This window comes from Ursus americanus, chromosome 9 (genome assembly GCF_024610735.1).
Source record: "Ursus americanus isolate L20-20 chromosome 9, mUrsAme1.1.p, whole genome shotgun sequence".
NCBI classification, from domain to species: domain Eukaryota; kingdom Metazoa; phylum Chordata; class Mammalia; order Carnivora; family Ursidae; genus Ursus; species Ursus americanus.
In genome coordinates, this window is record NC_142135.1 from 11364190 (window position 1) to 11391258 (window position 27069).

The window sequence follows — 27069 nt, forward strand, 5'->3', positions numbered from 1 at the left end:
GTACCTGGCGGAGAGGGAAAGGCTTGCACACCAGCCCAGCCATTCCAGGCGTGGAGAGTGGTGGGAGGTGGCAGCTTCGCTGAGTTCAGCACAAAGAGTCCTGATCTGCGAGTTCCAAGTTCCAGTTCCTGCTATTTCCGATCTTGCAGACCTGAGGCAGCTCTCCCCCACCTCTGAACCTCAGTTTTCCTTCTGTAAAATGAGAAGGCTGCAAGACTCGGACCCACCCAGATGCCATCTCCACGCGGAGGTGCTGCCCCTTTAAGGGGGGCGGGGGCGCGGAGGCGGTGGCCGCGCCCCCTTCCTCTCCTCCCTCCAGCGCCTGACCACCTGTCTCCGGCCTCGCCCCGCCCCCTTCAGGAGGGGCGGGGGAAGAGGGGCGGGGAAGGAAGGCCGAGGATTTACCTTGCGGGGCGGGCGCGCGACGCATGCGCACGGCCGGACAGGTCCGCGGCGCCCTCACTTCCTGGCATTCCCCCCTCCCCCTCCTCGCCGTTACCCTGTACATCCGGGTCACTTGCCCTCCCCGCTCGGAGCCGCCGCCGCTGCTGCTGCCGCCGCCTGGCTCGTCGCGGCTCCGCCACAGGGGCAGGTGCGGAGGGGCTCCCGGTCCGGCCGCCGCCGCTGCCCCGCTCCGGGCCCGGGGCTCCCTCTAGCGCCGCTGAGGAGCCGCCGCCGCGGCTCGAGGAGGGCGGAGGAGCGGGGCTGAGAGAGCCCGGAGGCTCGAGCGGAGGGTGAGTGATTTATTTTTACCATTTTCCCCCTTCCCTCACGCCCCTTGCTTTCCTCCCCCTCGACCCCATTTTGGCGGAGAGGCTGGCGCGGTGGGGGCCGCGCCGGCGCGGGGCTTCCTCGGCCCCCGGCGGCGTGGGCCCGCCCCGGCGCTGCGGCTGCACCACTGCGGGCGCCCCCCGCCCGCCGGGCGGCGGCGCCCCGGCCCCTTCCTCCGCGGCTCCGGCCCCGCCGGCGCTCATTCATTCGGACCTCTTTTCTTCCTCTCCTTCCTCCCACCCGCATCTCCACGCGCGTGCTCGCCGCGCCCTCCCACCCCCAGAGCCAGCCGCCGCGCGTGATCTCGGGCTCCCCGGCTCTTCCCCTCCCGCGTCGGCGCTCGCCCCCCACCCCTGGCGCCCACCTCCCTTTCCTCCTCGCGGCCGCCTTTCCTCTCTCCCTCCCTTTCTCCCCGGACTCACCCACAGATCCACACCCCCTTTTCCCTCGGACTCCGCCACGCCTCGCCGCGGCAGCCAGCCCTCTTGGTCACCCGCATGGAAGTTGGCGTCTTTATTGCTCCTCTCCGCCCTTCCACCTGCGCGGCCAGATGTCCAACTTATACACCGCGTTGACCTCTTAAATTGCCAGCATTTAAAGTCCAGATTCTCAGCCCTAGGGTGTGGTCTTAGGGTGTTTCCAAAACACACAATTTCTACTATAATTACCCAAATCTGTGACTGTCAAACTGTTGTGGAAGTGGCAGTGTGTGTGTGTGTGTGTGTGTGTGTAACTCATGGCTGTTCTAGGCTGTACCAAATATCTTTTTTTTTTTTTCCTGGAGGGGTATCTATGATGGATTAATTTTCTCAGAATGTAAAATTTGGCAGAAGATTGTTACTCTTTCTACTCCTCCACCTTCTTCCTCGCTTGGTTCCCTGACTGATTTGCAACATACCTGTTACTACCGTTTGTTGGTGAGACTTTTTCTCCTCTAATTTGTCAACAACAGTTATCGAGTGTCCGCTGGTGTGCGGAATACTGATGAAATGCCTGAATTCTTGCAGTACCACAAAGTGCCCTTCTGGATAAGACAAAGATTTTTGGAATTTGTTGACACTTTTTTCCCCCTCCTGCAAATTTACTGAGTTTGCCATCATTTTACTCCGTAATCTTTATGTGGAAAATGTGTATCAGTCAATTTTGTGTTCTTAACAGTCTTTCAGTTTGGCAGACTGACATTCCAGAGGAGTGTTTTATATAGCTGAAGGAATTTCAGTCACTTGGGTCTTTGGGGGACTTATTGCAAATCATTTTAGACAAATGTACCTCAAGAAAAACACCCTGATCCTTTTAATTCTTTAATTGTATTTAAGAATAGAAACAGAAGCTTTGTGTCTAGAGCACTTTGATAATTGGGGCTTATTTAATAACCCCTTTGTAAAGTGTTGTAATTGGCTAAAACTGCCTGTTCAGCATTCATAAAATGAAATGATAGGCCCCCCCCTTTTTTCTCGTGAGGGTCATAGTCTGTAATAATGAAGTCAAAGGAAGGTTTTTAGTCCTGCAGTATACCTACTTGGATATCAGTATGATGTAGTTGCTATCAACGTTAATATCAATATTTTCTAATAGCGTTTCTGGGGAGCTAGGTATTAAAAAGGCACTTGGCCATTTCTTCTCTTTTAGGTTTTGGATAACCACTCTAGCAGTAAGATTTCTTAACTCATAGATAGGATTGCCTTTCTTTGGCAGAGCAGTTTTGTTAGATAACATATTTTTCAATTCCTTAAAACTTTTAACAGTTACATAGTTGCTCCAGAGGAAGCTCTTAGATCCATAGTATAAACTCTAGATCATTTGATAATTGAATAGAGGCTAGATTTTTCCCTCCTATGAAACTGGTTCATCAAAGGGAGACATGATTAGTAAATTGATTTTAGTTGCCCCAGCAAAAATGTAATTTCAGATTCTAAGATTAAGTGGATGTAGTTTATTTCTGATAGATTACAGGTGATATTTTACATAATCGGACTTAAAATTTTCCGTTTCTCTGAATTTTCCCCAAAAATGGGTTTAAAAATGCGTTACATAGTGTCGCTCTTCAGATTATTGAACTCATATTTGGAATGGTCATTTACCATAGTAAGTAATTGATTGTGGATATAGAGGGATGCTTATCTCATTTTACTCCTGGTTTCCTTGGGGAAAATTCTGGACTGTCGCTTATATGAGGTTACTTAAATCATTAAGTATTGATGCACTTAACTGGGCCTATAATTTGCTCTTTCACTGTTGAAGGAAAACAAAATTATAATATTTGGAAATATTTAATTATATTGTTACTGACATTATTTTTGGTCTCACCTTTTCTTTTACAGCACCAGAATTTAGTCTGGTGCACAGTGGATACTCAGATGTTTTGAGTAATTGAAAGAATAGTAAGGTCAAAGAGTTTTTGACTATAGCATCATTTTGTAATTATGTGGCAAAAGTTTGGGGAAAATGTTGATTGCTCTAAGCAGTTTTTTCAAGTTAGTATATTTTGAGGATTGCTATATTTGATTATTTAAACTGCTTTGAAATTTGGGGGGAGAAAGTACAATAGACCTGTTATTTTGTGTTATGTTTTATTTAGTCCATTGAGTGGATTTGTTCACTTAGAATGGATATTTGATGTCTTCTCAGTATCGATGAGCAACAGTCAATTCAGGTGCACTCAAAGTCACCATAAAAATTCTTAGCAGCGTAAGCTTATCCTATATTATGATCAGTTCACTAAAATGCGGTTAATTTTTCAAGAGATATTTTTTCAGGTGTCAGAAATGGAAGGTATCCTCAGTAATGTGACAGTGGTTATGTAATATATTTTTTAAAGATCTTATTTATTTTAGAGAGAGATTGAGAGAAGGAGTGAGGAGGGGCAGAGGGAGAAGCAGACTTCTTGCAGAGCAGGGAGCCTGACGCTGGACTCCATCCCAGGGTCCTGGGATCATGACCTGAGGCATATGCTTCACTGACTGAGCCACCCAGGCACCTCAGTGGATGTAATATTTCAGTGGTGGTGTAATGATAATGTTAATAATAAGTAGCACTTAGTGTTTTACTACTTGCCAGGTTGAGTTCTAAGAAATTCAGTCTTTACAACAACCTTGTTAGAGGTAGGTGTCGGTATTCCCATGTCACAAACTAGGAAATTGAAGTTAAGTAATAACTGAAGTGACACAGCTACTAAGTGATAGAACTTGGTCTTGGCTCTTTAATTATTATGCTGTGGTAGTGAACACCTGTACGCCAAGTTCTTTATATACATTTAGATAGTTTTATGACAACTCTGCATGGGATAGGTTAATTCCTAGTTTAACTCGTAATTAACTTGAGGAATGTCAGGCTCAGAGAGCTTGGGTTGCTTGTCCAAGTATGCTCCTAAGTAGGGTGAGGAAGGTTGGCATAAACCCAGATTTCTGTGATTTGTAGTCTTTACTAAAATTCTATTTCAAAGTACTAATTTGAGGTCCTGTATTTTATATTATATATTTAGAAGGCATACTTAAAACAGCCAATCTAAAAACTTTTTCAGCTGACACACAGGATGGAAAATGTTCGCTTCTTCTCTACTCTCTTGTGAGCATATACAGGATTATAATTTCCTGCTTACTAGCTGTAGCTTCACCCTTTTCCCACTCATGTAAGTATATTGGAATGCAAATGAGTGACATTTGTAAAACTTTTTAACAAGGAAATCATTCTTAGAATGATGATTCTTTAAAAACACACATTTCTTGTGACACATCCTGTGTCCTGATAGTGGTACCATTGGTGAGAATGGCTTTTTTTCAAAGATGTTGGGTGATTTTTGTTTAGGTAGAAGACCTAATGCAAAGATATATTTTTGTAGCTATTTATTTTAAAAAGATGACGTTCAGTGGTACTATTGTATGCAACACTGTGAAGTTTTCAATCCTGTACAGTTATATTCTGCCATGGGAGTAATTTCTACTTGATATATTCTAATTGGTGCAATATGTCAGGTACTGTATTATAAATCTAAACTGATACAGACACTCTTCACTGTGCTTAGAATATTTCTTCCAATCATAAATTGGCATGTTCTCAGATTATTCAAGTTACACTGAATACTAATGCAGGTCAAACAATGTTAGGACATACTTGCTATGAAAAAAGTTATGACATATTCCCAGGTATTATTATTTGGGGATTATTTATGCCGTTTCTCTGTTCTTTTTGAGAGTAATAGAGAGTTGAAGGCACTAATTTAAATAATGCGTGATTTACTAGGTCTTGAAATGGACGTTTACAGTTTGCTGTTGTACTCTTATTGAGAGATTCTATTCATTGTAAAATTTTAGTATGTATGGACAAGAACATTGCACTTAAGCCCTGATTTGCTTTTGTCTGATAGTGTGAAGATCTCAGATTACCTATGAAATGCAAAAAATAATGTCTCTGCTATGTGCCTCACAATTTTTATGAAATTTTTATATTAATTTCAATGCAGTGTGGTAGGGAAGGCAAAATATCATTTTTTTTAAATTAATGCAATTCTTTTTTTGGGAGGGGGGACACAGGAAGAGGGAGAGAGAATCTCAAGCAGACTCCCCACCAACTTGAGATTCTCTCTCCTTCTTCCCCCCACTTGCTGTCTCTCTCAAATAAATCTTTAAAAAAAAAATAAAAAACTTGTTTTTGCTAATATATTTTTTGACAACTAGCATATACTTGGTATATGATTGTTATTATTCCCCCCAATAGTTAATGAACAAATGAGCAGGCTTATAATAACAGTGAATAAAATATTAGTGGTTCCTTCTTAGAGTAGAAGAGAGAGAAAAATAGTGTGAATTCAGTGCTACCTATTCCATAGGTACCTAATCTTAGGAGTCAGGGTAAAAGGCCATGTTGTAATGCCGTTTAAACTAAAACCTGAGGAGTGGACAAGTAGTCAATCAGGCAAAAGGGAGAATGCAGGGGCATAAGATGAGGGGGAGGCAAAAGCTTTGAGATCAGAGAGGTCAGGTACATTTTAGAAACAATATTCGTTCTGTAAAGGAGATGTGGGAAAGAGATACACAATAAGTAAACCAGAAGCCTGGCTGCATGAGTCTTGTTAACAAGTTCAGGTCAGTTTGGACAGAAGGCTATGGGGAAACCATTATAGGATTTTAAGGGAGGAGAGAGTGAAATACTAGCTTGTTCTGACAGCTTTTGGAGAATGGACTGAAGGAGAAGTAAGATTCAATACAAGTAGGCAAGTTAAGAGGCTATTGTTGCTAAAGTCCAGGAAAGAATTGAGAGCGATCAGTATTTGAATACTGACAATGGAGGAATAGTATTAAATCCATAAGATTTGATGATTTACTGGATTCAGGCTCTGTAGAGCCTATAATTTTGCTTCTGGTGGTAGAGTAGGGGATAAATTTTCCCCAGAGGTCCTGTTACTACTTTTTCATGTAAAGTTGAGACGCTGCTGGGGCTAAGACAAAGCCAGATGTGTTCTCAAATATGTATTTTCAGTTGACTCTCTTCATTGTTAATTATGGAGTTGACTGACCCATCCTAAAGTAGGCCTATCAGACCAAACGTGGACACTCCTGGGAGGTCACTCTCCCTGGGCTCTGTCCAGGTGGCGTAGGGGAGTGTAGGGTTCTGCCGCTTGATGTACAGTCCATTTCCATCACGCCTTGAGTCTGTGCCTGCGTATTCCTACAGATTCTCGGAGTCCTGTGGACAATGACAGAGGAGACAAACCATGCGGGAAACAGGTCTCTAAGCACCCCCTGTCTGGATCTAGGTTGATTGGAAATGAAAGAAAAATCTGCTTTTATCAGCTGCTGTTCTGCTGGATTAAGCTCTTACCTGCCTTCTTTTGCAGCGATTGCTCAGGATTCCAAATAATTTGATTTAGGGAGAGAAGAGCCTTGCCTAACATTGGCAGTTGACACTTTATGGGTCCTTTATTTGGCAGACAGAATTGGTAAAGTAAATGGGAAATGTTGTTTTTGTAAGATAAGCCTGGAGGTTTGGAAGCTGGGGCACATTTGACCCCCTTTTAAAAACTGCCCTTTAGAGTAAATCAAGGGGGGACAGCAGGTTAGAAAACCAAAATAGGAATATCAGCCTGGGGACTCAGGAGGCCTCCATGAGTCAGGCATTCAGTTTCCACAGAGCCCAGTAGCATGCTAACAATCACTTTAGATAAGGAGCATGCCTGCTGGTTGTGTCGGGGAGGCAAAGAGTTCCGAACCCTCAGGGGCACCTGCAGGTGGAGACTGCCTGCTTCCCTCTGTCAGAAGCTCTAATCAATAAAATCATAAATCACAGAGACTTGTAACCAAAAAACGGTCATTAGGGTTTTGGGGCCCCAGAGGTACTAGTATTTTTCTACATGCATCCCTTCCTGATTGGAAGACTCCCCTCTGGCACTTACAGGGTGGGGAAGTACAACCATGTAACATACCAACTCCTACTATACATTGGGATATAGAGGCAACAACAGAACATCGAACTGGCCCAGAGTACTGTCCTTTAGTCGCATTCATTTTTCTTCCCCTCTGTAAATCCTGCCCAAACCCTATTAATTGAATCTGGGTGTTCCCTCCTTTCATGGGACTGGGTAGGGTGGTGATGACATGGGTGCCTATATCTAAAAGAACCTTAAAGCTTTGAGCCCCTCTCTAAAGTTCCCTAGGCAGCCTATTGGCCCTATGGCCTTTGTCCTTCTTAGGAATCAGAGAGACCTCAACCCCATCCTTTATCATTTTTTCCTGTAAAGCAGAAGAGTTTTGGGGGTAGGAGTAGAGCAGAGTGGTGATGGGAGCACCGAGGGAGAGAGCACCTGTACTAGCAGTCAAAACTTTGTATTCCCTTTTGGTCATTTCCTCATAGTTCAGTCAAAGGAACTTCTAATAATTTTGGTCCAAATAAACTTCATTTTGGCAGCAAGGCCATCATTACTTAAATAATCGATTTTAGTTTTGGGGATTCCGAGGCTTAGCAGTCACAGCCACATTGCCTTTCACCTAGAGACACAGGGCTGTTGCCCCGTTGTCTTGGCATATACCTTCCCCTGCCAGCCCAGAGGAGAATGAACAACCACAAAGTCAGCATTTGGGTGGCTGATTTCAATTCCATTTCTTCACTGCTCAGTTTCTTTTTTTTTTTTTTTTAAAGATTTTATTTATTTATTCGACAGAGATAGAGACAGCCAGTGAGAGAGGGAACACAAGCAGGGGGAGTGGGAGAGGAAGAAGCAGGCTCATAGCAGAGGAGCCTGATGTGGGGCTCGATCCCACAACGCCGGGATCACGCCCTGAGCCGAAGGCAGACGCTTAACCACTGTGCCACCCAGGCGCCCCCTCACTGCTCAGTTTCTAAACATTAATCCAACTCCTGTTCATTAACAGGTAGGGCGGTAGGGATCCATATTCTCACCACCTCCCCACCTACCGTCAGGACCACTCTCAGATCCTAGGGTGTCTGCCCATTTCCTAGACCTCTGCTCTTGGGACCTTTATCCTCTGTCTTCCAGAAAGTCATGGATGGCTCTGTCAGCATCCCATCCTTACTGCCAAAACTGTCCAGAACCACAATGGTCTGAGATCTTACCCTACTTGCAAGCTTGTAAGTTACCATGCCACCTTATCATGGATGCTTGTAGAAAACATGAGACTCCTGTGTAAGAGATGAAGGACAGTATTACTCTCACTAATAGCAGTAGCCAGAGCATCAGCATTTGAGATGTATTTTCTCCAAGGTAAGTTGGTATCTGATAACAGTTACTCAAAAAGTAATGACTGACATGTCCAGACATCTTTTGATTTGAAAAAATCATACATGGTTTTTTAAGAATTTCAGGGACATTATATTAAAGTGAGGTATGGGAAAACCACCTTGGGTTGCAAGGTATGAGATTACTTTGCTTTTGTTTATGTCATACAACGATTCTCTATTTAAAATTCTGGAAAATTCTAACAAAACAATATAAGCACCTTTTTAATGAGGTTTCTTTTCCTTTAGATCTTGGGACAGTATAGATTTAGGGGCTAGCATAGGGATGCCTAGGTGGCTCAGTCAGTTAAGCATCCTTTCAGTTCAGGTCATGATCCCAACGTCCTGGAATCGAGTCCCACATCATTCTCCTTGCTCAGCAGGGATCCTGCCTCTCCCTTTGCCTGCTGCTCCCCCTGCTTGTGCACATGCACTCTCTCTCTCTCTCTGACAAATAAATAAAATCTTTAAAAAAACAAAAGAGGGGCTAGCATAGTTGGAGGAAGGTTAAACTTGGAATTTTTCATTTTTTTAAAGGGGGTTGGGCTTCATTTTCTCAATCAGCGTTTTCTAACTCCTGTCCAGTTATTTTCTGTAAACAAACGTAAGAAATATTATTTCAAAATTTAACTTTATTTGCTGAAAATTGTTACATTTAAACTTGTTTTGACTTAAATATTTAATATGTTCTGGTATTACATAAATTTACCAAGTTGTTTTCTAAAGTACAGAAAAGTCAGCTTCATTTATTCTGTTCATTTGGGTTAAAATGTACGTGAATGTACAGAGCTAGAAATGTAAAGAAATCTTCTAGCTATGGTGGCGCCACTTCTAAGTCACCAGTGGATAAAAGCTTGATGTCTGAGAATCAAGGGCTAAAGCATTTTGGAAATACTCTTTGATAATTGGGACTTCCTATATTAAAATGTGAATATAGTTAAACCAAAGCTTTTCCTCTTTATTTATAGAACACTATGTTGAAGCAATAGTCAAAATATGTAGCCTGGGGTTGGCAACCCTTTGGAATGGGTGTGCCAGAGTTCCATTAGAGTGTGTGTCATGGTGACAACTGGCCAGTGTTCTGTCTTTGGTATGTGTCACTGACCCCTTCTTAGTAGTCTGTTAGCATATTAAAAGTTCATTGAAGAACTTCGTTTTAGCTGATTTTCAGTGTTCTTATCAGCAACGTTTAAAAATCACGTATATTTTATTAAAATCAAATTTAATTTTTTAAGCCATTCTCAGTTTACCTAGTTTGGGTAGGTAGATAGCCTATGATTTTAAATAATTAAAAAATATTTAAACATTTCAAATTTTCCTAGTTGAGGTGTACAGGCAAAACTTTAGTGAAATCCTTTCCCTCTCCGATCCTTTCTAGGGTCTTGTTTGGGTCTCACAAATAAGAGATGAGTGAGCTTTTTTTTTTTTTTTTTTTTTTTAAGTATAACTGGCTTACAGTGTTACAGGGAACTGTCTTCAAGTCATAAAGTAGGGCTAAACAGGTGCTGTGAGACAGTTTATCCCAGGCAGTTATAAGTCACATGATTTGCAAATATTTTCTCCCAGTCTTTGCCTTGTCTTGTTATTTTCTTAATGGTATCTTTTGAGGTGCAAGGGTTTTGAACTTTGATAGAGTCTAGTTTATCTTTTTCTTTTCTTTTAAGAGTCATGCTTTTGGTGCTGTGTCCATGAAGTCTTAGTCCAACCCAGGGCCATGAGATTTATGCCTGCGTTTTCTAAATATTTTATATTTTATCGTTTTAGTTCTTATGTTTGGGTCTATGATTCATTTTTAATTAACTTTTTTAAAAAAAGATTTTATTTATTTATTGAGAGAGAGCATGTGAGTGGAGGGAGGGGCAGAGGGAGAGGGGGAAAGAATCCTAAGCAGACTCTGCCAAGCGCAGAGCCTGCCACGGGCTCGATCTCATGACCCTGTGACCCTAGCTGAATCGAAGAGTCAGACACTCAACTGACTGAGCCGCCTAGGCACCCCTAATTAACTTTAAATATAGCGTGAGGTGAATTTTTTAAGTTCATCTTTTTGTTATGTAGATACCAGTTGTCTCAGTGCCATCTGTTGAAAAGACTGTTCTTTTCCCCCACTGAATTGCCGTGGTATCTTTGTTGATAATCAGTTGACCCTAGGTATATGGTTTTATTTCTGGACTCTCTTTTCTCTTATTGGTCTACATGTCTGTCCTTTTGCCAGTACCACATGTCTTAATGACTATAGCTTGTCATGCCGTATTTTAATAGCACAAATAGCATTCTTTTTTTGTAAAAGTATATGCTCATTTATTTAAAAAAATGAAACAAAATGAAAAAGTAAAAGAAGAAAGCAAAAATCACCGTCGAAGTAGTCAGTGTTCTGGTGACCATCTCTCCAGATGTCTCCGCACATACGTGCATGTTGTGTGAATGCACACATATCCTCCAGAGTTTATACATAAAGACACATCAGTATTTACCCCACGCTCATTGTTCTTGTGTACTTTTTGAGTGAATACATTTATTGTCAACTTTAAGAGAGAACTGATTATTTTCCTTTCTTCAGGCACTTCTATAATTCTTTGAGTTTTTACTGACACATACTTCTGAGAAGAGCAAAGATTCTTTGGGCTAAGAACAGAGTGCTTTTTTTCTTGTAGCATGTTAATTGGAATTTATTTCTCACTTCATTTGCTGAAAGATGACTTTAAAACAAATTTTTTTAATGTGTGCTCTGTGAGTGGATGGCAGATTATGTGTGGAACATTAACAAAATTAATCCCCAAATCCAGTTTTAAACATTTAAAGTTTCCACAAATCTGCTCTTGAGCATTAGATTAACTTTTTGGCAGTTGTGATTACAGTAAATATTAATGCGTGGTGATAGCGTTTTATTTGCAGTCACATGAGGACTGATCCTTGCCGCAAGTTTGTTTTTGCCACATTAATATGCTCTTTTGCATTTTGTGGATTCAGCCTGTCTGTAATCCTGACAAAGTTCCATCCTGTGATACTTTCAGTAATCATTGTGGAACTGTGACCAAACCCTGAAACACTTTCTCATCTTGAGTGTAGGTCAGATCCCATGGTCAGAAACTCCCCTGACAGTTAACATGCTTCTTGCAGTATGATTTTTATGTGATGAATACAGGGCTTAAAGTTATATTTAGAGATGTAACATGTACAGGAGACTGTATAGATTTTGCTTAATTTTAAAAGATTGAAGTTTAATCTCTGGCAGTGGGAAGCCATTAAAGGTTTTGAGTTTGGGGCGTGACAATGCAACAAGTTTCAGAAAGCCACCTTTACATTGGGTTAGTGGAAGTTCGGTGTTTGAAAAAGGCATGCTGAAATTCTGTGGGAAACTGGATTGCTCGATGAAATTATATAAATGAGGTGTTTTTGTACAAGATTTTAAAAAGAAAACTTAAGAAATTATCGGATGACAAATGCACTCTTTACAGAAAGGAAAGCAGCATGCTAAATTGTTAACTGTGGCTAACTATGTGGTGGGATTATGGATGTTTCTAGCTACTTTTTGTGGAAAATTTAGTGAAGTGCTAAATATATCATGTAATAAGATGTTAAAATGGAACTCTTTCATTCTGGGTTTGGCCCTAAGTTGAGAGGTGCACATTTCTAAAGAGAATTATAAGCATACCATGCAGGTCTTGCAAAATAAAGAGCCAGAAAATGAATTTGTGACCTCTAAATACCTACCCCATCTGTTGGTATAAAGAATCAGGGAGCTGGAAATTAGAATAGTTTTTGAACTGAGTTGTTGGAAATTGGAAAAGTGTTTTTAAACCAAGTTGTTAGTGTGCTCGGAGCGTCTCCTAACCTCCCCCCTCTCTTCTTGGTGTGCTCCCCCTCAAGTACAGGAGCTTTCTGGTGGTGATGTGGAGAGCTGAATATGTAACTTGTGTAGTTTAGGGGGACAGTGGATTGGTGTCTATCTCAGTGTGCCTGAGTGTAAGAGAAGCTGTCTGCTCTGGCAGCACAGCAAAGCCTGTGTGGGTGGACTGCCCATCCTCCCTAAGTTCTCAGGGGGTACATGTTTCCCATAGACAGGATGAGGGCCACTAGTGAGAGGAAGCTCATAGGATCAGGGTAGTATGAGGCAGAGGGGGAGGAAGAAATGGCTGGATTCCCACAGGAGATGCATTATCTTGCATCAAGAAATTGTGGAGAGAGATCCCCAGTGCCGGAGTGGGTGAGAGCTTCCAAGGAACTCCAGAAAGCATTCCCTGACAGATCAATTTTAAATACTTCTTGAGCTGAGAGTGCCCATGCCCTCTTCTGATGACACTTAACTGCTACACCCAGGGTTAGTAAGCTGGGGAGTCGGTACAGCACTGTGCTACAGCTAGCGGGTTGCAGGCAGAACTGGGACGCGGGAAGAAGCGTAGTGATGGATGACAAATTTTGACAATTATACTAAACTGGTTCCTAAATTCTGAGTTTTTATAACTTGAAAATGACCAAAGTCATAGGCTTGCCTAAATAAAAGTTCAGGGACGTTGAACTGTCACCACAGAATAACTTTAAAGGACAGTGGTAGATAAAACATTGCTTTATGGTTACATCCCACAGATTTTGCTTGTTCAGGGTCATGGTTACAATTGTTTTTCTAATAAGAAAACTGTCAATGAAAAGAATTTTTACAAGGAGGTGCCCATGGAGGCATTTTGTTATAGATAAAATATAGTCATCATCTTTGGGACCAGTGAGATCTGTGCTTCAGTCAGATCAGCCCTTATTAACACTGACATGAGGTAAGTAAACCAATTTATGAGGTTCATTTTCCTCATTTACTTTTTACGGAAAGGGTAACATCATCTGTTTTGCAGTGTTTTATGAAAAAATTATGGTCTATAGCAAAATGTGTCGTACACAGTAGGTATTCACAAATATTAATAACCCTCTTCCTTCCTTATAGCAAATGCTTTCTAAAGTTTTAAATGTTATTACTCTCCTTAATATATGATTTGCTTCTTCTAAATATATTCCTTAAAAAAACCAGATGGATTAGGGGATTGAGTATGACTATAGCATACTACCTGGGATATAAAAAATGCTGGTTTTTAGTATAGCTAAAAATTCTGCTTTTGATTTGAAATGTGAAATATTTTCAGAAAGAATGAAAAGTAATTTCACTTATGTGTTGTTTTTTAGTGAGGAAACATATGAGTGAGGGGTCTAAAGAAAAGGTAGGCCCAGGTGGAGAATCTTTTCATTACTGTTCTTGGAACAGTTTAGAATATATAAAACAAAAAGGAAGACATCTTTTTATAGAGAGAACAGTTTGTAAAAATCAGTATCATTTTTGTGTCCTTTTTTCCTCAAATTGTGTTTCATTTTTCTTTTTCTGGGAAGTTTTTAAATTCTTTATTAGACTGATATATTTTAAAGTGATCTTATTAGTATTTTGTCTTCTTTCTGAATGTTCTCTTACACTTTTTTTAATGTTCTTATTTATACTTTGAAACTTAAAATTTTAGTAATATAGGTACCTCTTAAAAGTCTCAAAAAACTGACTTATTTAATCTTTAATTTCAGAGTATCTTTACTGTTCATACTCTGAACTTAACACAGTTTTACTTATTTGTAGGAATGACTTTAAATTAGGAAGGGAGTTATAGTTAGCTTTCTATATGAGTCCAGAATATTCTTTATAATTCATTCAAGGGTCTTTGGTTAAAAGTTGCAGAAATTTACTAGATAATTTGAATGGAAAGGGAATTTATTGGCATGATGGCAGGTAGCTCCCAGAATTGGTGGTGGAAAGATTAGGAATTCAGGTTCAAAAAGTGAGCAGTAACCACAGGAGGGCGAGAAGCAGATTATGTTACAGTAACGGTCCCATTAGGACACTGTGGCACTCACTGGTCCTGTGAATGATTTCTCAAGTATCCTAGGTCTTTGGGCCATTCTCTCAAGATAGGAAGTCGTGGGAGTAGAGCGGCAGTATTTGTGGGCTGACCTTCCCTGACCTCCACACTTTTGCTCCATTGACCCTTCATATCTTCATTTGGAAGCCTTGGCCTGGCAAATTTAACATGACCAAAACAATTCCTAGTTTGGAAGTTTTAATTTGTTGATTTGCTTTCTATTCTTGTGTTTATACTGTTTGGAGAATAAAACATTCAAATACACTGTTTAGAGCATGTAGCACAAAATTGTATGTATGCGTGTTGACATTGATTTCAGGAAATGACAGTCCCTTCTTATTACCAGAAGGCAACATGAAGCAATATACATATACACATATGCCAAAATCTGCAAATACTGAATGTTTTCCACTTGATTATCTCTGTACAACCTCTAAAATTTAAGAGAAACAGTTCCACTAAAGGATTACCAGCTCTTGGGGTGCCTGGGTGGCTCAATCAGTGAAGTTTCTGCCTTCGGCTCAGGTCATGATCCCAGGGTCCTGGGGTCAAGCCCCACATTGGGCTGCTTTTCCCTTTCACTCTTCCACTCCCCCTGCTTGTGCTCTCGTGTGTGTGTGTGTGTGTGTGTGTGTGTGTGTGTAATAAATAAATAAAATATTTTTCTTTAAAACAAAGGATTACCAGCTCTTTTGAGAAATAAAGTTAACCTATATGGTGTGATGCTTTTGTAGTTGTGTGTATTGTTTTATTTGTTAAACCCATTAGGTAACCTGTGGCTATCAGTGGACATTTCATTCTTAGGAGGAAAGCCTGTAAGACATGTAAGGTCGTTTTTAAAAAGAGAAGAGAGCCTCCCTTCCACCCCCCTACCTCTGCCTTCATTCCAGGAACTGTAGCGTGTTGAGCTATTTGTTTTAAAGATAGAGCTTTAACACATACATAGGTAGTCTTGGATCATTAAAGAGTTAGACTAGTACATGTCCTTTTTTGAAAATGTCTTCCTGTCATCTGGTTTATAAATTCAGACTTGAGTAGTCAAAATCTGGAATTATCTAAACTTGAGTAAGTAGAAATAAAAGAAGAGCAGACAGATTAAGGTTCAGACATGCATGGAAGATAGAATAGTAGTTGTTAAAAAATTATCGCGTGTGTGTGTGTTTTGTGTTTAGTCACACTGAAAAATCTTACCCATTGTTTGTGAAGTTCTTGATGTTGCCTCAGTCTCGGTTTAGCAAGGCCTTTTTCTTAGGACTTCAGTGTTAATTATGAACCCCTTGTTAACAGTCAGCACTTAAAATGTCTCTTAGGAGGAAAGAATATTCCCCTTTTCCAGGTTAGTGGATATGCTCATTTTATCCCCCCAAAAAGTTTACTTAATTTAAAGCTTACTGAATTTAAAAAATGTTTTTGAAAGTTGTTAGTGGTGGTAGTTTTTTTTTAAATATACCAGGCTGACTCAAATATCGTTGCTTTCTCTGAGACTGTCCTCTAGGTACAGTTCAATTACTCCCCTGTTTTCCCATTGCAGTTTATCCAAAGAACGTCAGTTCTTTAGTATTTTACCTACTGCATCGTAGTATTTATATATTTGTTTGTTTATTGAGAGAGAACTCGTGCATGGACACGGGGAGGGGCGGGCAGAGGGAGAGAGAATCTTAAGTGGGGCTTAGTCTCACAATGCTTGAGATCATGACCTGAGCCAAAATCAAGAGGTGGAGGCTTAACTGACTGAGGCACCCAGGTGCCCCACTGTAATAATTTTTAACATGTGTTCTTACAGACTCTTAGCTTCTGGAGGGCAGGTCTTGTTTTACTCGGCATTTTGTACTCTGCATTGCATAACATCTCTGGCCTGTTGGAGGTCTTCTAATCTTTATAGAACTGCCATTAGGAAGCAGTTCACATTTAAGATTGTGGCGGAGCATTTTTAATAGTCTTTTAAAATATTTGATTGCTACCAAGACAGATACCTGTGCAGTAATATCACATATCAGATGTACAGTATTGCCCCAAAGATACTAGATCTCCAGAGATCAGTTATCTGTATTTGTTACTGTTATTTTGTCAGCCTGGAAAAATCATCTATAAAACCGTGGTGGACACATTAGTGTATTTTATTTAAAGTCTCTTTATCACTTTAATTTTTAATAGGAGGAATTGTACATTTTTCTAAAATTTTGTCAGTTATTTGCTACCTGTATATCGATCATTCCTTATTGCTCATTTTTCCCAAACAAATCCTTTTTGCAGGATGGCCAGTCTTATGGGACCATAACTCTGAACTAGTTGTATTTATGCCAGGCTGCTTACATCACTAAATCACTCATCCACTCATTCAGCATATGCACACTGGAGGCTACAATGTTTCAAGCATTGTGCTTATAGTTCAGGGGCTATAATAACAATGAACAGGCTGTGATAACTGCTTTCAGTCCTAGGAAAGAGCCAGACATTTTGATGAGTGAAATGATGTGTCATGGGGCCCATTTGAAGATACTTAACCCAAACTTGGAATACACTCTTCTTTCACACTGTCCTGTTCTCTAAATTTCTATTATAATTGTAGTCCTTAATGATAGTGTAGTGTGGACAGAATTATTATGGACTTTTTTACTTTTTATACGTGCAAGTATTATTTCCATAGAAAGTCATTAACCTCTTTCAGGGTGAAGATTGTCTTATTTCTTTGTATCATAAGCACTGCTGGAGATATAAACAGTTTTAATAATACTTGTGGAATTGACAAACAAACTTTGTAATATTCTGATGTTGGGCCCTTAGAACTATAGGGAAGATAGGAACAGCACCTGTGAGAGGGAGTAAGTTTGGCCTGATGTGATGGGTAAGAACTGGGAAAAGAGCCAGACAGTGTAATAGGTGCCTCTCACTCTGAGTCTCTCAATCTTAGGGGGATAGGAATTATCTTCCTTTCTACAGATGAAGAAATTGAAGCTTTGAGAAACTTAAGGTTCTTGCTCAGAGTTTACACACCGATGGACTCTCTATCAAAACACATTATATGTGGATGCATATTTTTGCTAGGAAGGTGATTAAATATTTGTTTGGTCATGACAACCCAGGCACAGAGCTTCTCTCTGAAACTCACAGGCCGAATGTGGATCAGGTCTGTAATGCTGCTCCTGCTTGACATCATGCTGTGGTATCCTGAACTAAATGCTGCACTGGCCTATGTTATTTGTGAACACAGATTGCCTTTATTTATTTATTTATTTATTTATTTATTTTTAGATATTTTATTTATTTATTTATTTATTTGACAGAGATAGAGACAGCCAGTGAGAGAGGGAACACAAGCAGGGGGAGTGGGAGAGGAAGAAGCAGGCTCCCAGCGGAGGAGCCTGATGTGGGACTTGATCCCATAATGCTGGGATCACGCCCTGAGCCGAAGGCAGACGCTTATACCACTGTGCCACCCAGGCACCCCCACAGATTGCCTTTAAACCAGCCAGATTTGCAAATTACTTCTCTAATTTTTAATGATACATTAAGAATTAAGAAATTTAAGAGTGGGATGCGAGTATTTGCTTTTATTTGTGGTTCCTAGTTTTCTTGTGTATATGTTGGTTTTTCATTCTAGCATATAGAATAGGCTTTAAAAAAATTGTATAGATGACTCAAGATACAGCTATCTGTATTTTGAAATTTGTGGTGTGCAATTCAGACACAGAACGAGAAAATGTTCGGGCACCTGGATGGCTCAGTTGGTTAAGCATCAACTCCTGATTCAGTTCAGGGTCATGAGATCCCTCTGAGTCTGAGCCCAGCAAGTCTCCATACTCAGCAGGGAGTCTGCTTAAGATTTTCTCTCTGCGTCTCCCACACTCCCTGCTGTATATGCATTCTTTCTCTTTAAAAAAAAAATGAGAATATGTTGTACTTACAACATGTTGTGAGATCATTATCTCTGTTTTAGTACTTTAGTTATTGCTACTAAACACTTATGTTACGTATTTCCCCAATAGAAAAAAAAAGGCTGTGGCAAATTAAAATGTAAAAACTTAGCTTTGGGACTTCGTATTTCTCAACCTTGAACTTGTCTGTGGTTCTATTACTATCAGGTGTAATTCAGAGGTATTCTGCAAAGTGTCACGATTGTAGAAAAGGACATTAGTGGATGGACATTGTATTCTTTGCTTTCAAAAGAGACTGTTTTCCTTTTGTTTGTGTGGATTAGATATATTGATATTTGTATATATTTTTACGTAGGTTGCATGTAATTAAAAGTGAGCAATCACCTGCTTTCTTTTTCTTTGTTGTATAGCTTATAATTTGGAGTGAACATTATTTTTATGCCTTGGCCACATTGTCATACTTCTAAGTTTGGATTTGCTTCCAACGTTTTATCCGTTGTATTTTCAATGTCTTGAAATATATCCAAGAGTTCCTGTTTTCCTTAAAGTAATCTCTGTGCCCAGCGTGGGGCTCTAACTCACAACCCCAAAATCAAGAGTCACATGTTCCACTGACTCAGTCAGATGCCACCCCCCAGAATTCCTTTAATTTTCTTCTTTCTTTTTTTTTTTTGCTTGTGTTACTTCCTCTGGGACATCTTCATCCTTTCATTCTTTTCATCATAACCACTTTCTTCATTTATGGTGGTGAAGTTCAACCTCACAGAGTTCCTCTGACTGGCATGTTTAGTTTCTCTGATGGCAGCATTGTCATATTCTTGCTGTCAGCCCTTCCTTCTGTGCAACTTCATTTATGTTCTCTTAGGGTTTGACTTGCAGGGTTACCACTTCTGGTTTTTTGCTGCTCTTTTATCTTTGTTGGCAGATTCCCTCGTTTGGTTATCCATTTTTCTAAAATGTCATGCAGGTTTGTCACCAGGAGACAAGGGGGTAACACAGTGACACACATTGCAGTCTGTGCATGACCTGAGTAACAGATGTTCAGTGAACAATCACTAATAGACTTGAAAGAAATGATGTGGTTGGTCATTAATAATGAATGTAAAAGATGGGAGAAAGTGATAAAACTATAAAGCATTCTGTATTTACAGTATTTTCATCTTTAATTACATTTTAACGAGACTAGACATTTTAGAGAAAGTATATGGGTATGGTTTATTTAGTAATGATGATGATCATTGTAACAGCATTGCATTTACAGAGTGTTCATTGTGTGTCAGGGACTGTTTTAAGTGCTACCCAGACAGTGGTAATCATGGTGTAAGAAGACATAAAAGACTGAGATTTGTATTCACGTGTTTGAGTTCTAGTGTGTCTCAGACATGGATATTTTTACGTGTACTGTGCTTGAGATAGAATGTCAAAATAATTTTAATGTTAATAAGAGAAGTAGTGACCATGTTCAATAAAACTGGCATTTCTGTTAATCTTCACACAATCTTTGAGATTATTTTTGCTCTTTTACAAATAAGGAGAACTGATGCTTAGATAACTTAAATAAATGGAAATCTGAAATTAGAAATAAAACTGCTCAAAGAACCTAATAATTAAATAAGTGGAAACTCAACCCAGGTTTATCTTATTTCAGAATCAGTGCTCTAAACCACTTTGCTTATATTTCTTTCCTTTTTATTAGTAGGGAATATAAAGGTTTTTATATGTTTACTGTTTTCTTGCTCTTACGAATTATCATGTTTCCTCTTGACGTGATTTTAAATATATTTAATTAATACATTATGTGAAAATTAAACATTATAATATTTTGGATTTCCTTCATTTTTAATTTTTATATGCTTTGACTCCATCTTTCCATTTTAAATTTCTTACTGTGCTTCAAATTACTCCTCTAAAAATAAGTAAGTTATTATTTTTGAGATTTTTTTTTTTTTTTTTTTGAGATTTCGTTTTAAGAAACTACACTCTAATCCACTTAGAATATATAGGCTGAGGGGCGCCTGGGTGGCACAGCGGTTAAGCGTCTGCCTTCGGCTCAGGGCGTGATCCCGGCGTTATGGGATCGAGCCCCACATCAGGCTCCTCTGCTAGGAGCCTGCTTCTTTCTCTCCCACTCCCCCTGCTTGTGTTCCCTCTCTCGCTGGCTGTCTCTATCTCTGTCAAATAAATAAATTTAAAAAATCTTTAAAAAAAAAAAAAGAATATATAGGCTGAGAAGTTTGTGTCTCAGTTTTTCATGGGAGTATTTCAATACTACTTATTAAATAAAGTTTTCTTCATTGCCCTATATAGTGATGACTTTATAAATTCCTCATCAGGAATATTGTCTTTGAGCCTTCTACCTCCTTTTCCTGCTTGCCCAAATCCTATTCATTCTTCAAATCTATCTCAGCTCCCAGGGCTTCATAAAATCTTTCCAATACCCTATTTCCATGCTCTACCCTCGCTGCATTATCTTCTTTTAATTGCCACAGCTGTATATGTAGGTATTTCTCATGATACCTCATTTTTACCTTGAATGTTTTAATTGCTACAGGAAGAGTAGTTGCTTCTAGAGAGTGCAGTCAATCTTTTTCATCCTAGCATCTCCTCAGGTATTTATTTTGGGACTATTATACATAATAGACTTTCCAGTAAATATTTGGTGTGAGGTGTTTTGTTTTGTTTTTTTTTTTTCCGTTTATTGGACTATTGTGATTTCTCTTGTCTCTTCATCTGCCTATATATCTATATGAGTTCCACTCAGTTTTAATTATTAATGTGTAGGACTGGTTCTTTTCTTCTGTTTTTAAAAACTTTTTTATAGACTTGTCTGTTTCTTTTTTTCTCAAATGAATATGAAGTAACCTTTTCAAGTTCTTAAAGCTTACTAAGGGGGCGCCTGGGTGGCTCAGTCAGTTAAGTGGCTGCCTTTGGCTCGGGTTGTGATCCCAGGGTTCTGGGATCCAGCCCCACATCTCATCCCAGCTCCCTGCTCAGTGGGAAGCCTGCTTCTCCCTCTCCCTTTACCCCTCCCCCCCAGCGCGCTTGCTCTCGCTCTCACTGTCAAATAAAATCTTTAAAAAAAAAAAAACAACTTAGATAGTTGCTGAGATTATATAATAATGCACTTTCATAATATTGTCTGATCTGGGAACGTGGTCAATAGGCCCTTTAATTCAAGTGCTCTTTTTCTGTTAACTACGATGGCTTTAAGATTGCTTTGTGTATGTCAAGGGGAGCTTAAACTAATGGAATTGAATTTGATTTTATCATATACCCAAATGAAGGAGGAATGCAGTGTAGGTTACATAACCAGTTAGATTTATGTGTCATCATTTGAAATGCTGCAAAGCTGTAAATGTGGTTGACAGAATGCTCTGAAGTCATAGCTTTTATGTTTTGCTGGAGGCAAAGGAATTTTAACACTTACTTGAAGAACCTCTAGGTTTGCGGATTTTAGATGCCTGGATTATCTAATTTACATACTATCTAATATTTACTATTTATGACCTGACATTTGATTTCTAAGGGTAAAAACAATTACAAGTGTTTTCTTATTTCTTGATTTATTAAGAATTAGACAAAATGAATAGAATTTTCCCCCGTGGTTTTATGCAAGTGGCACTGGTTTTGCTCCTCTGGTTAATGATAGTGGCCAGCCAAGCCACTTGTTTTGTTTATTTCTGGGTGGTTTCGGTCTGCCTTAGGGAAGGAAGTTTGTTTTTGGCAGAAAAAGCAAAAATGTGTTTATTCATTCCATTTGTAGTAACATTGATCCAAGAGGAGCTTTTGAGGAAAACCAGAATAATTAGGCTTTGAACATAAATAGCTCCCATTCCTCTCCTACCTGATAGAAGAAAAGGAAAGATTAGGATTAATAATATATAAATTATAGACAAATCCTAGAGCAGGAGTTGCAAACTGATGTTTCATCAAACAAATATTACCCTCAGACTGTTTTTGTTTTTTTTTTTTGGCCTACTGATTATTTCTAAAGCTTAATTAGTTGATAACATCTAAAAATTGTTTTACCTGAATATCCAGCCCTAGATCACCTGCATTTTTAGCATGGCATGTTAATAGCGATGGCACCCTTTTGATTAAGCATAGACATTTGCTTGCCCTAGTTAGCACTTCTAATGTGGCTCCACCTAACCCAGATGCATTTAACTTTGCAGCCCCTGGAGGCTGTTGGATTAAGAAGTAATAGTAGACCTAAGACTGTTAATGCAGCTGAACCCTCCACTTTGAGTTAATAGAAGCTAGAATAGTAGGTGTGAAAATTTTAGGTAGAGATAGCTGTAGTGGAATTTGGGATATGAGAGAAAGTAGTTGCAGAGGAATCCAAGGTTTTTACCTGAGCAACTGGAAGGATAGGGATGCCATCAGCTGAGTTAAAGGGGACTAGGTAGATCAGGTTTGGGGAGGGAAGATGAATAGTTTAGTTTTGACATGTTAAGCTTGAGGTATCTATTAAAACATCCAAGAGGAGATATTGAGTAGGCAGTGGCTATGAGAGTATGGAGTTGGAGACAAATGTCTAGACTGGATAAGTAAATTTGAGATATGTAGTTGATACATAAAGCCATGAGATGGAATGAAATCGCAAAGGGAGTGGAGGACCCAGGACTGAGTTCTGGGCACATCAGCTTTTGGGGATTTGAGAGAAGTTCAGCAACAGAGATTAAGAAAGAGCATCAAGTGAGTTAGAACGAAAAGGAAGGAAGTAGGGTGTCTCAAAGGACAAGCGTCCTGACCTGGTTTCATCCCAAAAGCAGAGTTTGAGACAGGGACTTTTTAGGCAGATAATTTATTTGGGGACCTGTTAACAAGAAACAAGTTGGTGGGGGCCTGGGTGGCTCAGCCGGTTAATTGTCTGCCTTCGGCTCAGGTCATGATCCCAGAGTCCTGGGATTAAGCCCAGCATTGGGCTCCCTGCTCAGCAGGGAACCTGCTTTCCCTCTCTCAATCTCACTCTCTCTCTCAATAAATAAATCTTAAGGAAAAAAAAGAAACAGAATTGGAGAACTGGGGCACATGAAATAGGGAGGAAGGAAAGTCAATGCAAGGGTCTGTTATTGACCTGGTCACATCTGTGAGTACCTGGGGCTTGATCCTGAGGAAGTCCTCTGAGAAGATATGAAGAATATGCCTCTGGGTGGAAAGGAGGGTGTATTTATATACCAGATCCCGTTCTCCAGTGGTCAGTGTTTGCTCATAGGGTGCTGATGTTAACATCTTCACACTTCCAGGTCGGGGTTCATATATCCTAGGATGGCTGAAGAGTTCCTGTAAGCATCTCTTAGAGCAAAGCCTGTGAGCAGAAAGTGAGCCCCAATAGGGCATCTAAGGGGAGGTGCCTCAGCTGGAGTAGAAATTGTGAGGCAGCGCGCGAGAGGTATCCCATACAGCCTCGTATCCTCCATTAAGCACCTGCAATTTAGTCCATTCTACTGCAAAGTTTTCAAGATGGTGGCTGGCCACAGTCTCTACATTAGACTTATAATAAGAGGGTTAGTGGAATAATGTTCATTTTTGCAGTCGTCTACCACTCATTCTAGATTTGTGTAACCTTCAGCCAGCACTTGAACAGGTCAAGGCATTGTCCTGGTTCAGTGACACAGACCTTCTTCTCCAAGGGATCAATGCCTGTAGTTGATTTATCCTTGTTGGATCATAATTGTTGCAGCTGCTCATTTATAGTTATTACTGAACATGGCAGCCCCAGTCGAATCCTCTAGGTTCTGGATAGGTTTCCTCCTGTCCCCATTGTGTGGCAGCAGCCATAAGTTGTTGTTAGGGTCACTTTACAGGACTCCCCAATATGGTAATTCTTTCCTTAGCGTGCTGGTCCAGTAAGGAGTCCAAGATAACCAGGCGATAGTTGCTTCAGAATACTTCCTGTGTTTTCTGGCAGAAACCACTGTTCTCCTCCCCCACTATCAGAATGTCTAATCCAGTGAACTTGAAGGTTGTCAATCCTATTTCCATCTGTTGGTTCCAGGACCTTTTTCTTCCTCCCTCCCTCCCGTCCTTTTCTGTTAGAGACACAGCACCACATTTCAGCCTTTAGAAGACAATGTAAGTATCAGATCACTTACCATCTTGGAAGGCAGTGCCCCATCCCCTCTAAATGTTACTAAGCACATAAAAATTCTGTGTTTGCTAAGTCCAAGACTCTGGTCGTAGGGGCGCCTGGGTGGCGGAGTACTTAAGCGTCTGTCTTACTGCTCAGGGCTTGATCCCGGCGTTCTAGGATCAAGCCCTGCATCAGGCTCCTCCGCTGGAAGCCTGCTTCTTCCTCTCCCACTCCCCCTGCCTGTGTTCCCTCTCTCGCTGGCTGTCTCTCTCTGTCAAATAAATAAAATCTTAAAAAAAAAAAAAAAAAAAAGACTGTGGTTGTAGAATAAACAATTAGGGAAAGAAATTTTTACGTAAAGATGAGTAGTTACATTGGCCAAATGTGTCCCCCCACTGTATGTGAACTCAGCTAGTTTGCTGTAGCAGCTGTAGTTGCTCTTAGTTGTAAAGTTAGAATAAAATCATTTTGAAGATTTAATCTTACCTGAAGTGTTTTAGGATTTGCAAATACCATAGTAGTATTAGTAAACCAGTCCTACAGAGGACTTCGTGGTTCACTTGAGTTTTGCTAGATGTGCCTCTGGCAAGTAATAGGTCATTGTCATGGAATATAAGGATCTTAGTACCTTTAGCAAAACTGGTATTTTTAATACATTGAAAGGAAATCAACGTAAACTATGATAATAGTATAGAAATATATCTTTTGGTAATCTTAGGCCCCTGTTATAAGAATAAAGGTGAATTACAAATTTTCTTCCTTTGCTGTCTCCTGCTTCATGATATGATGAGAATTATGTACTTATCTTGATAAAGATTGTAGTCTTGGCATGTCTTGAGGGTGGCAATTAGGGTGTCTTATCTAAGCCTATTGGTATTTCCCAGGGCTTAACACAATGGCTTACTCTTAGTAGGTTCTCTATAAATAGTTGTTGATTTAATTCGAGTAGGTGTATGTCCGTTTGTATACATACACACACATAAACGTGTATAGCATATGTATGTGATATATGATGGCATTCATAAACCTTATTAAAGTTAGTTTTAATAAAATGAAACATGTTTTAAAGTATAATAATGTTTTAGACTTTCTTCCTTTTTTCCTTTCTTTAAACAGATAGAAGGACAAGAACAGAATCACCAGCACTGGCTGAAGGTAAATATGTCTTTGGGGGAAATGATAATTCAGATACAAATGAAAAGTTATGATTTAAATAAAAAACTACATTGGCTCAGTATAATTTAAGGAAGATATTCTGTATATAATACTGAACTGGTAAAAATATCTTTAGGAAATACCCTATACTGTTTAGTTTCTTAAAATAGGAGGTAGTGGGGAAAATGTAAATTAATTAGACCTTTTTTTTTTACAGCTTTCTTTCAGTAGGAGAGGTATGTGTTTTTCTTTGTATTCCTTTTTAAGTCATTTTAGTTATCACCAGTATAGTTAATCAGGAAAGGTCTAACCCTTACTTCTAGTGGTTTATATATGCTAGAAAGGAAGATAATTTTACATGATTTCTTCAGTAAGAATTCTAGCTGTTACTGATTTTGGTCCTCTAGAAAAAGTCTTAGAAGAACACAATAGCCACCACAAAAATTACTGATAGAGGGGTCCTGAGTACTTAAACATTTATAATCCTGTAATTGTTTTAATTATAACAAGTTAATAGGTATTTGAAAATGTAATTTTTCTGTGGATATATTTTATGTTCTTAAAGTGAAAATGATCAGCTTAAATTCTCTTTCTGTGCTTTTCCTAGTCATAAACAGATATTTACATTTCAAAACTTGCCTGTCATTTTATGAGAACTGATAAGACACTTATCATGATGGTCTTTGGAGTTATAATTACCTCACCTACTCTGTGTATGTTACAGTGCAGGAGTTCTCAAACTTTTTTTGTTCCATGGACCTCTGGTAATCTGGTGAAGCCTGTGAATCCCTTCTCAGAATAATGATTCTAAAAATGATTCATGATTTTATGAAGTAAAACACACAAGATTAAAAAGGAAATTAGTTATATTGAAAGATAGCTAACAAATATTAAAAATATAAATTTTTGATAGAGTAATATATATGCCTCTCACATTAGAGAATAAGCTTTAGCAACACTTTTGCTAAATACTGTAATTTTAAATAGTGATAAGTTTGCAGTAACTGTAGTATAATATGAAAATACCAGTGATTTCTATTGATGATAAATTCACAGGTATTTCTGATACTACTATGCTTTGTTGCCTATAATCTTGATTGAAGGAATTGCAAAACTTCAAATAGAAGTTAGTGAAAAGGTTCTCATCCAAGTTCACAGGTCACTGAATTCTTTCTCTGGACCCCAGATTAAGAACTCCTGTTAATGAAAAGTCAGCTAGACCTTTCTTACTCCATCATATTTGAATAAGTGCAGTTTTTTATGTTCTGTGTAACTAATCTTTAAAAAGTAGAGTTACACAGTCATTTCTTTTTCTTTTTTTTAAAGATTTTATTTATTTATTTATTTGACAGAGACAGCCAGCGAGAGAGGGAACACAAGCAAGGGGAGTGGGAGAGGAAGAAGCAGGCTCCCAGCAGAGGAGCCTGATGTGGGGCTCGATCCCAGAACGTTGGGATCACGCCCTGAGCCGAAGGCAGACGCTTAATGACTGCGCCACCCAGGCGCCCCTAGACCGTCATTTCTTAAGAGACATCCCAATGGTGTAGGCTAGAAGTTCTTGAAATAGCTTTGAAGAAACTTC

At 39.5% G+C, this 27069-nt stretch overlaps 1 protein-coding gene and 1 non-coding gene across 13 annotated transcripts in view; both read left to right on the plus strand.

Moving 5' to 3' along the window:
• The window catches only part of CYRIB (CYFIP related Rac1 interactor B), a 142620-nt gene that overhangs the window by 61938 nt on the left and 53613 nt on the right, over positions 1 to 27069 (plus strand). For 4 of the 12 annotated variants that reach the window (XM_087864621.1, XM_045812227.2, XM_045812224.2 and 1 more), the window contains exon 3: positions 25449 to 25487. Coding sequence is in view for 1 of the 12 variants with exons in the window: in XM_087864620.1 (XP_087720746.1) it covers positions 25449 to 25487; positions 25705 to 25723 (58 nt within the window). In the remaining 11 variants the exon portion in view is untranslated. Of the gene's footprint in view, positions 1 to 509; positions 735 to 25448; positions 25488 to 25704; positions 25724 to 27069 lie in introns of those variants that run through there. The other 8 variants (XR_015725683.1, XM_045812219.2, XM_087864620.1 and 5 more) reach the window with 5 other exon arrangements.
• Positions 6309 to 6496, plus strand: LOC123801930 (small nucleolar RNA SNORA73 family). Its single transcript, XR_006782370.2, has one exon. It is a non-coding gene; the product is annotated as a small nucleolar RNA SNORA73 family (small nucleolar RNA).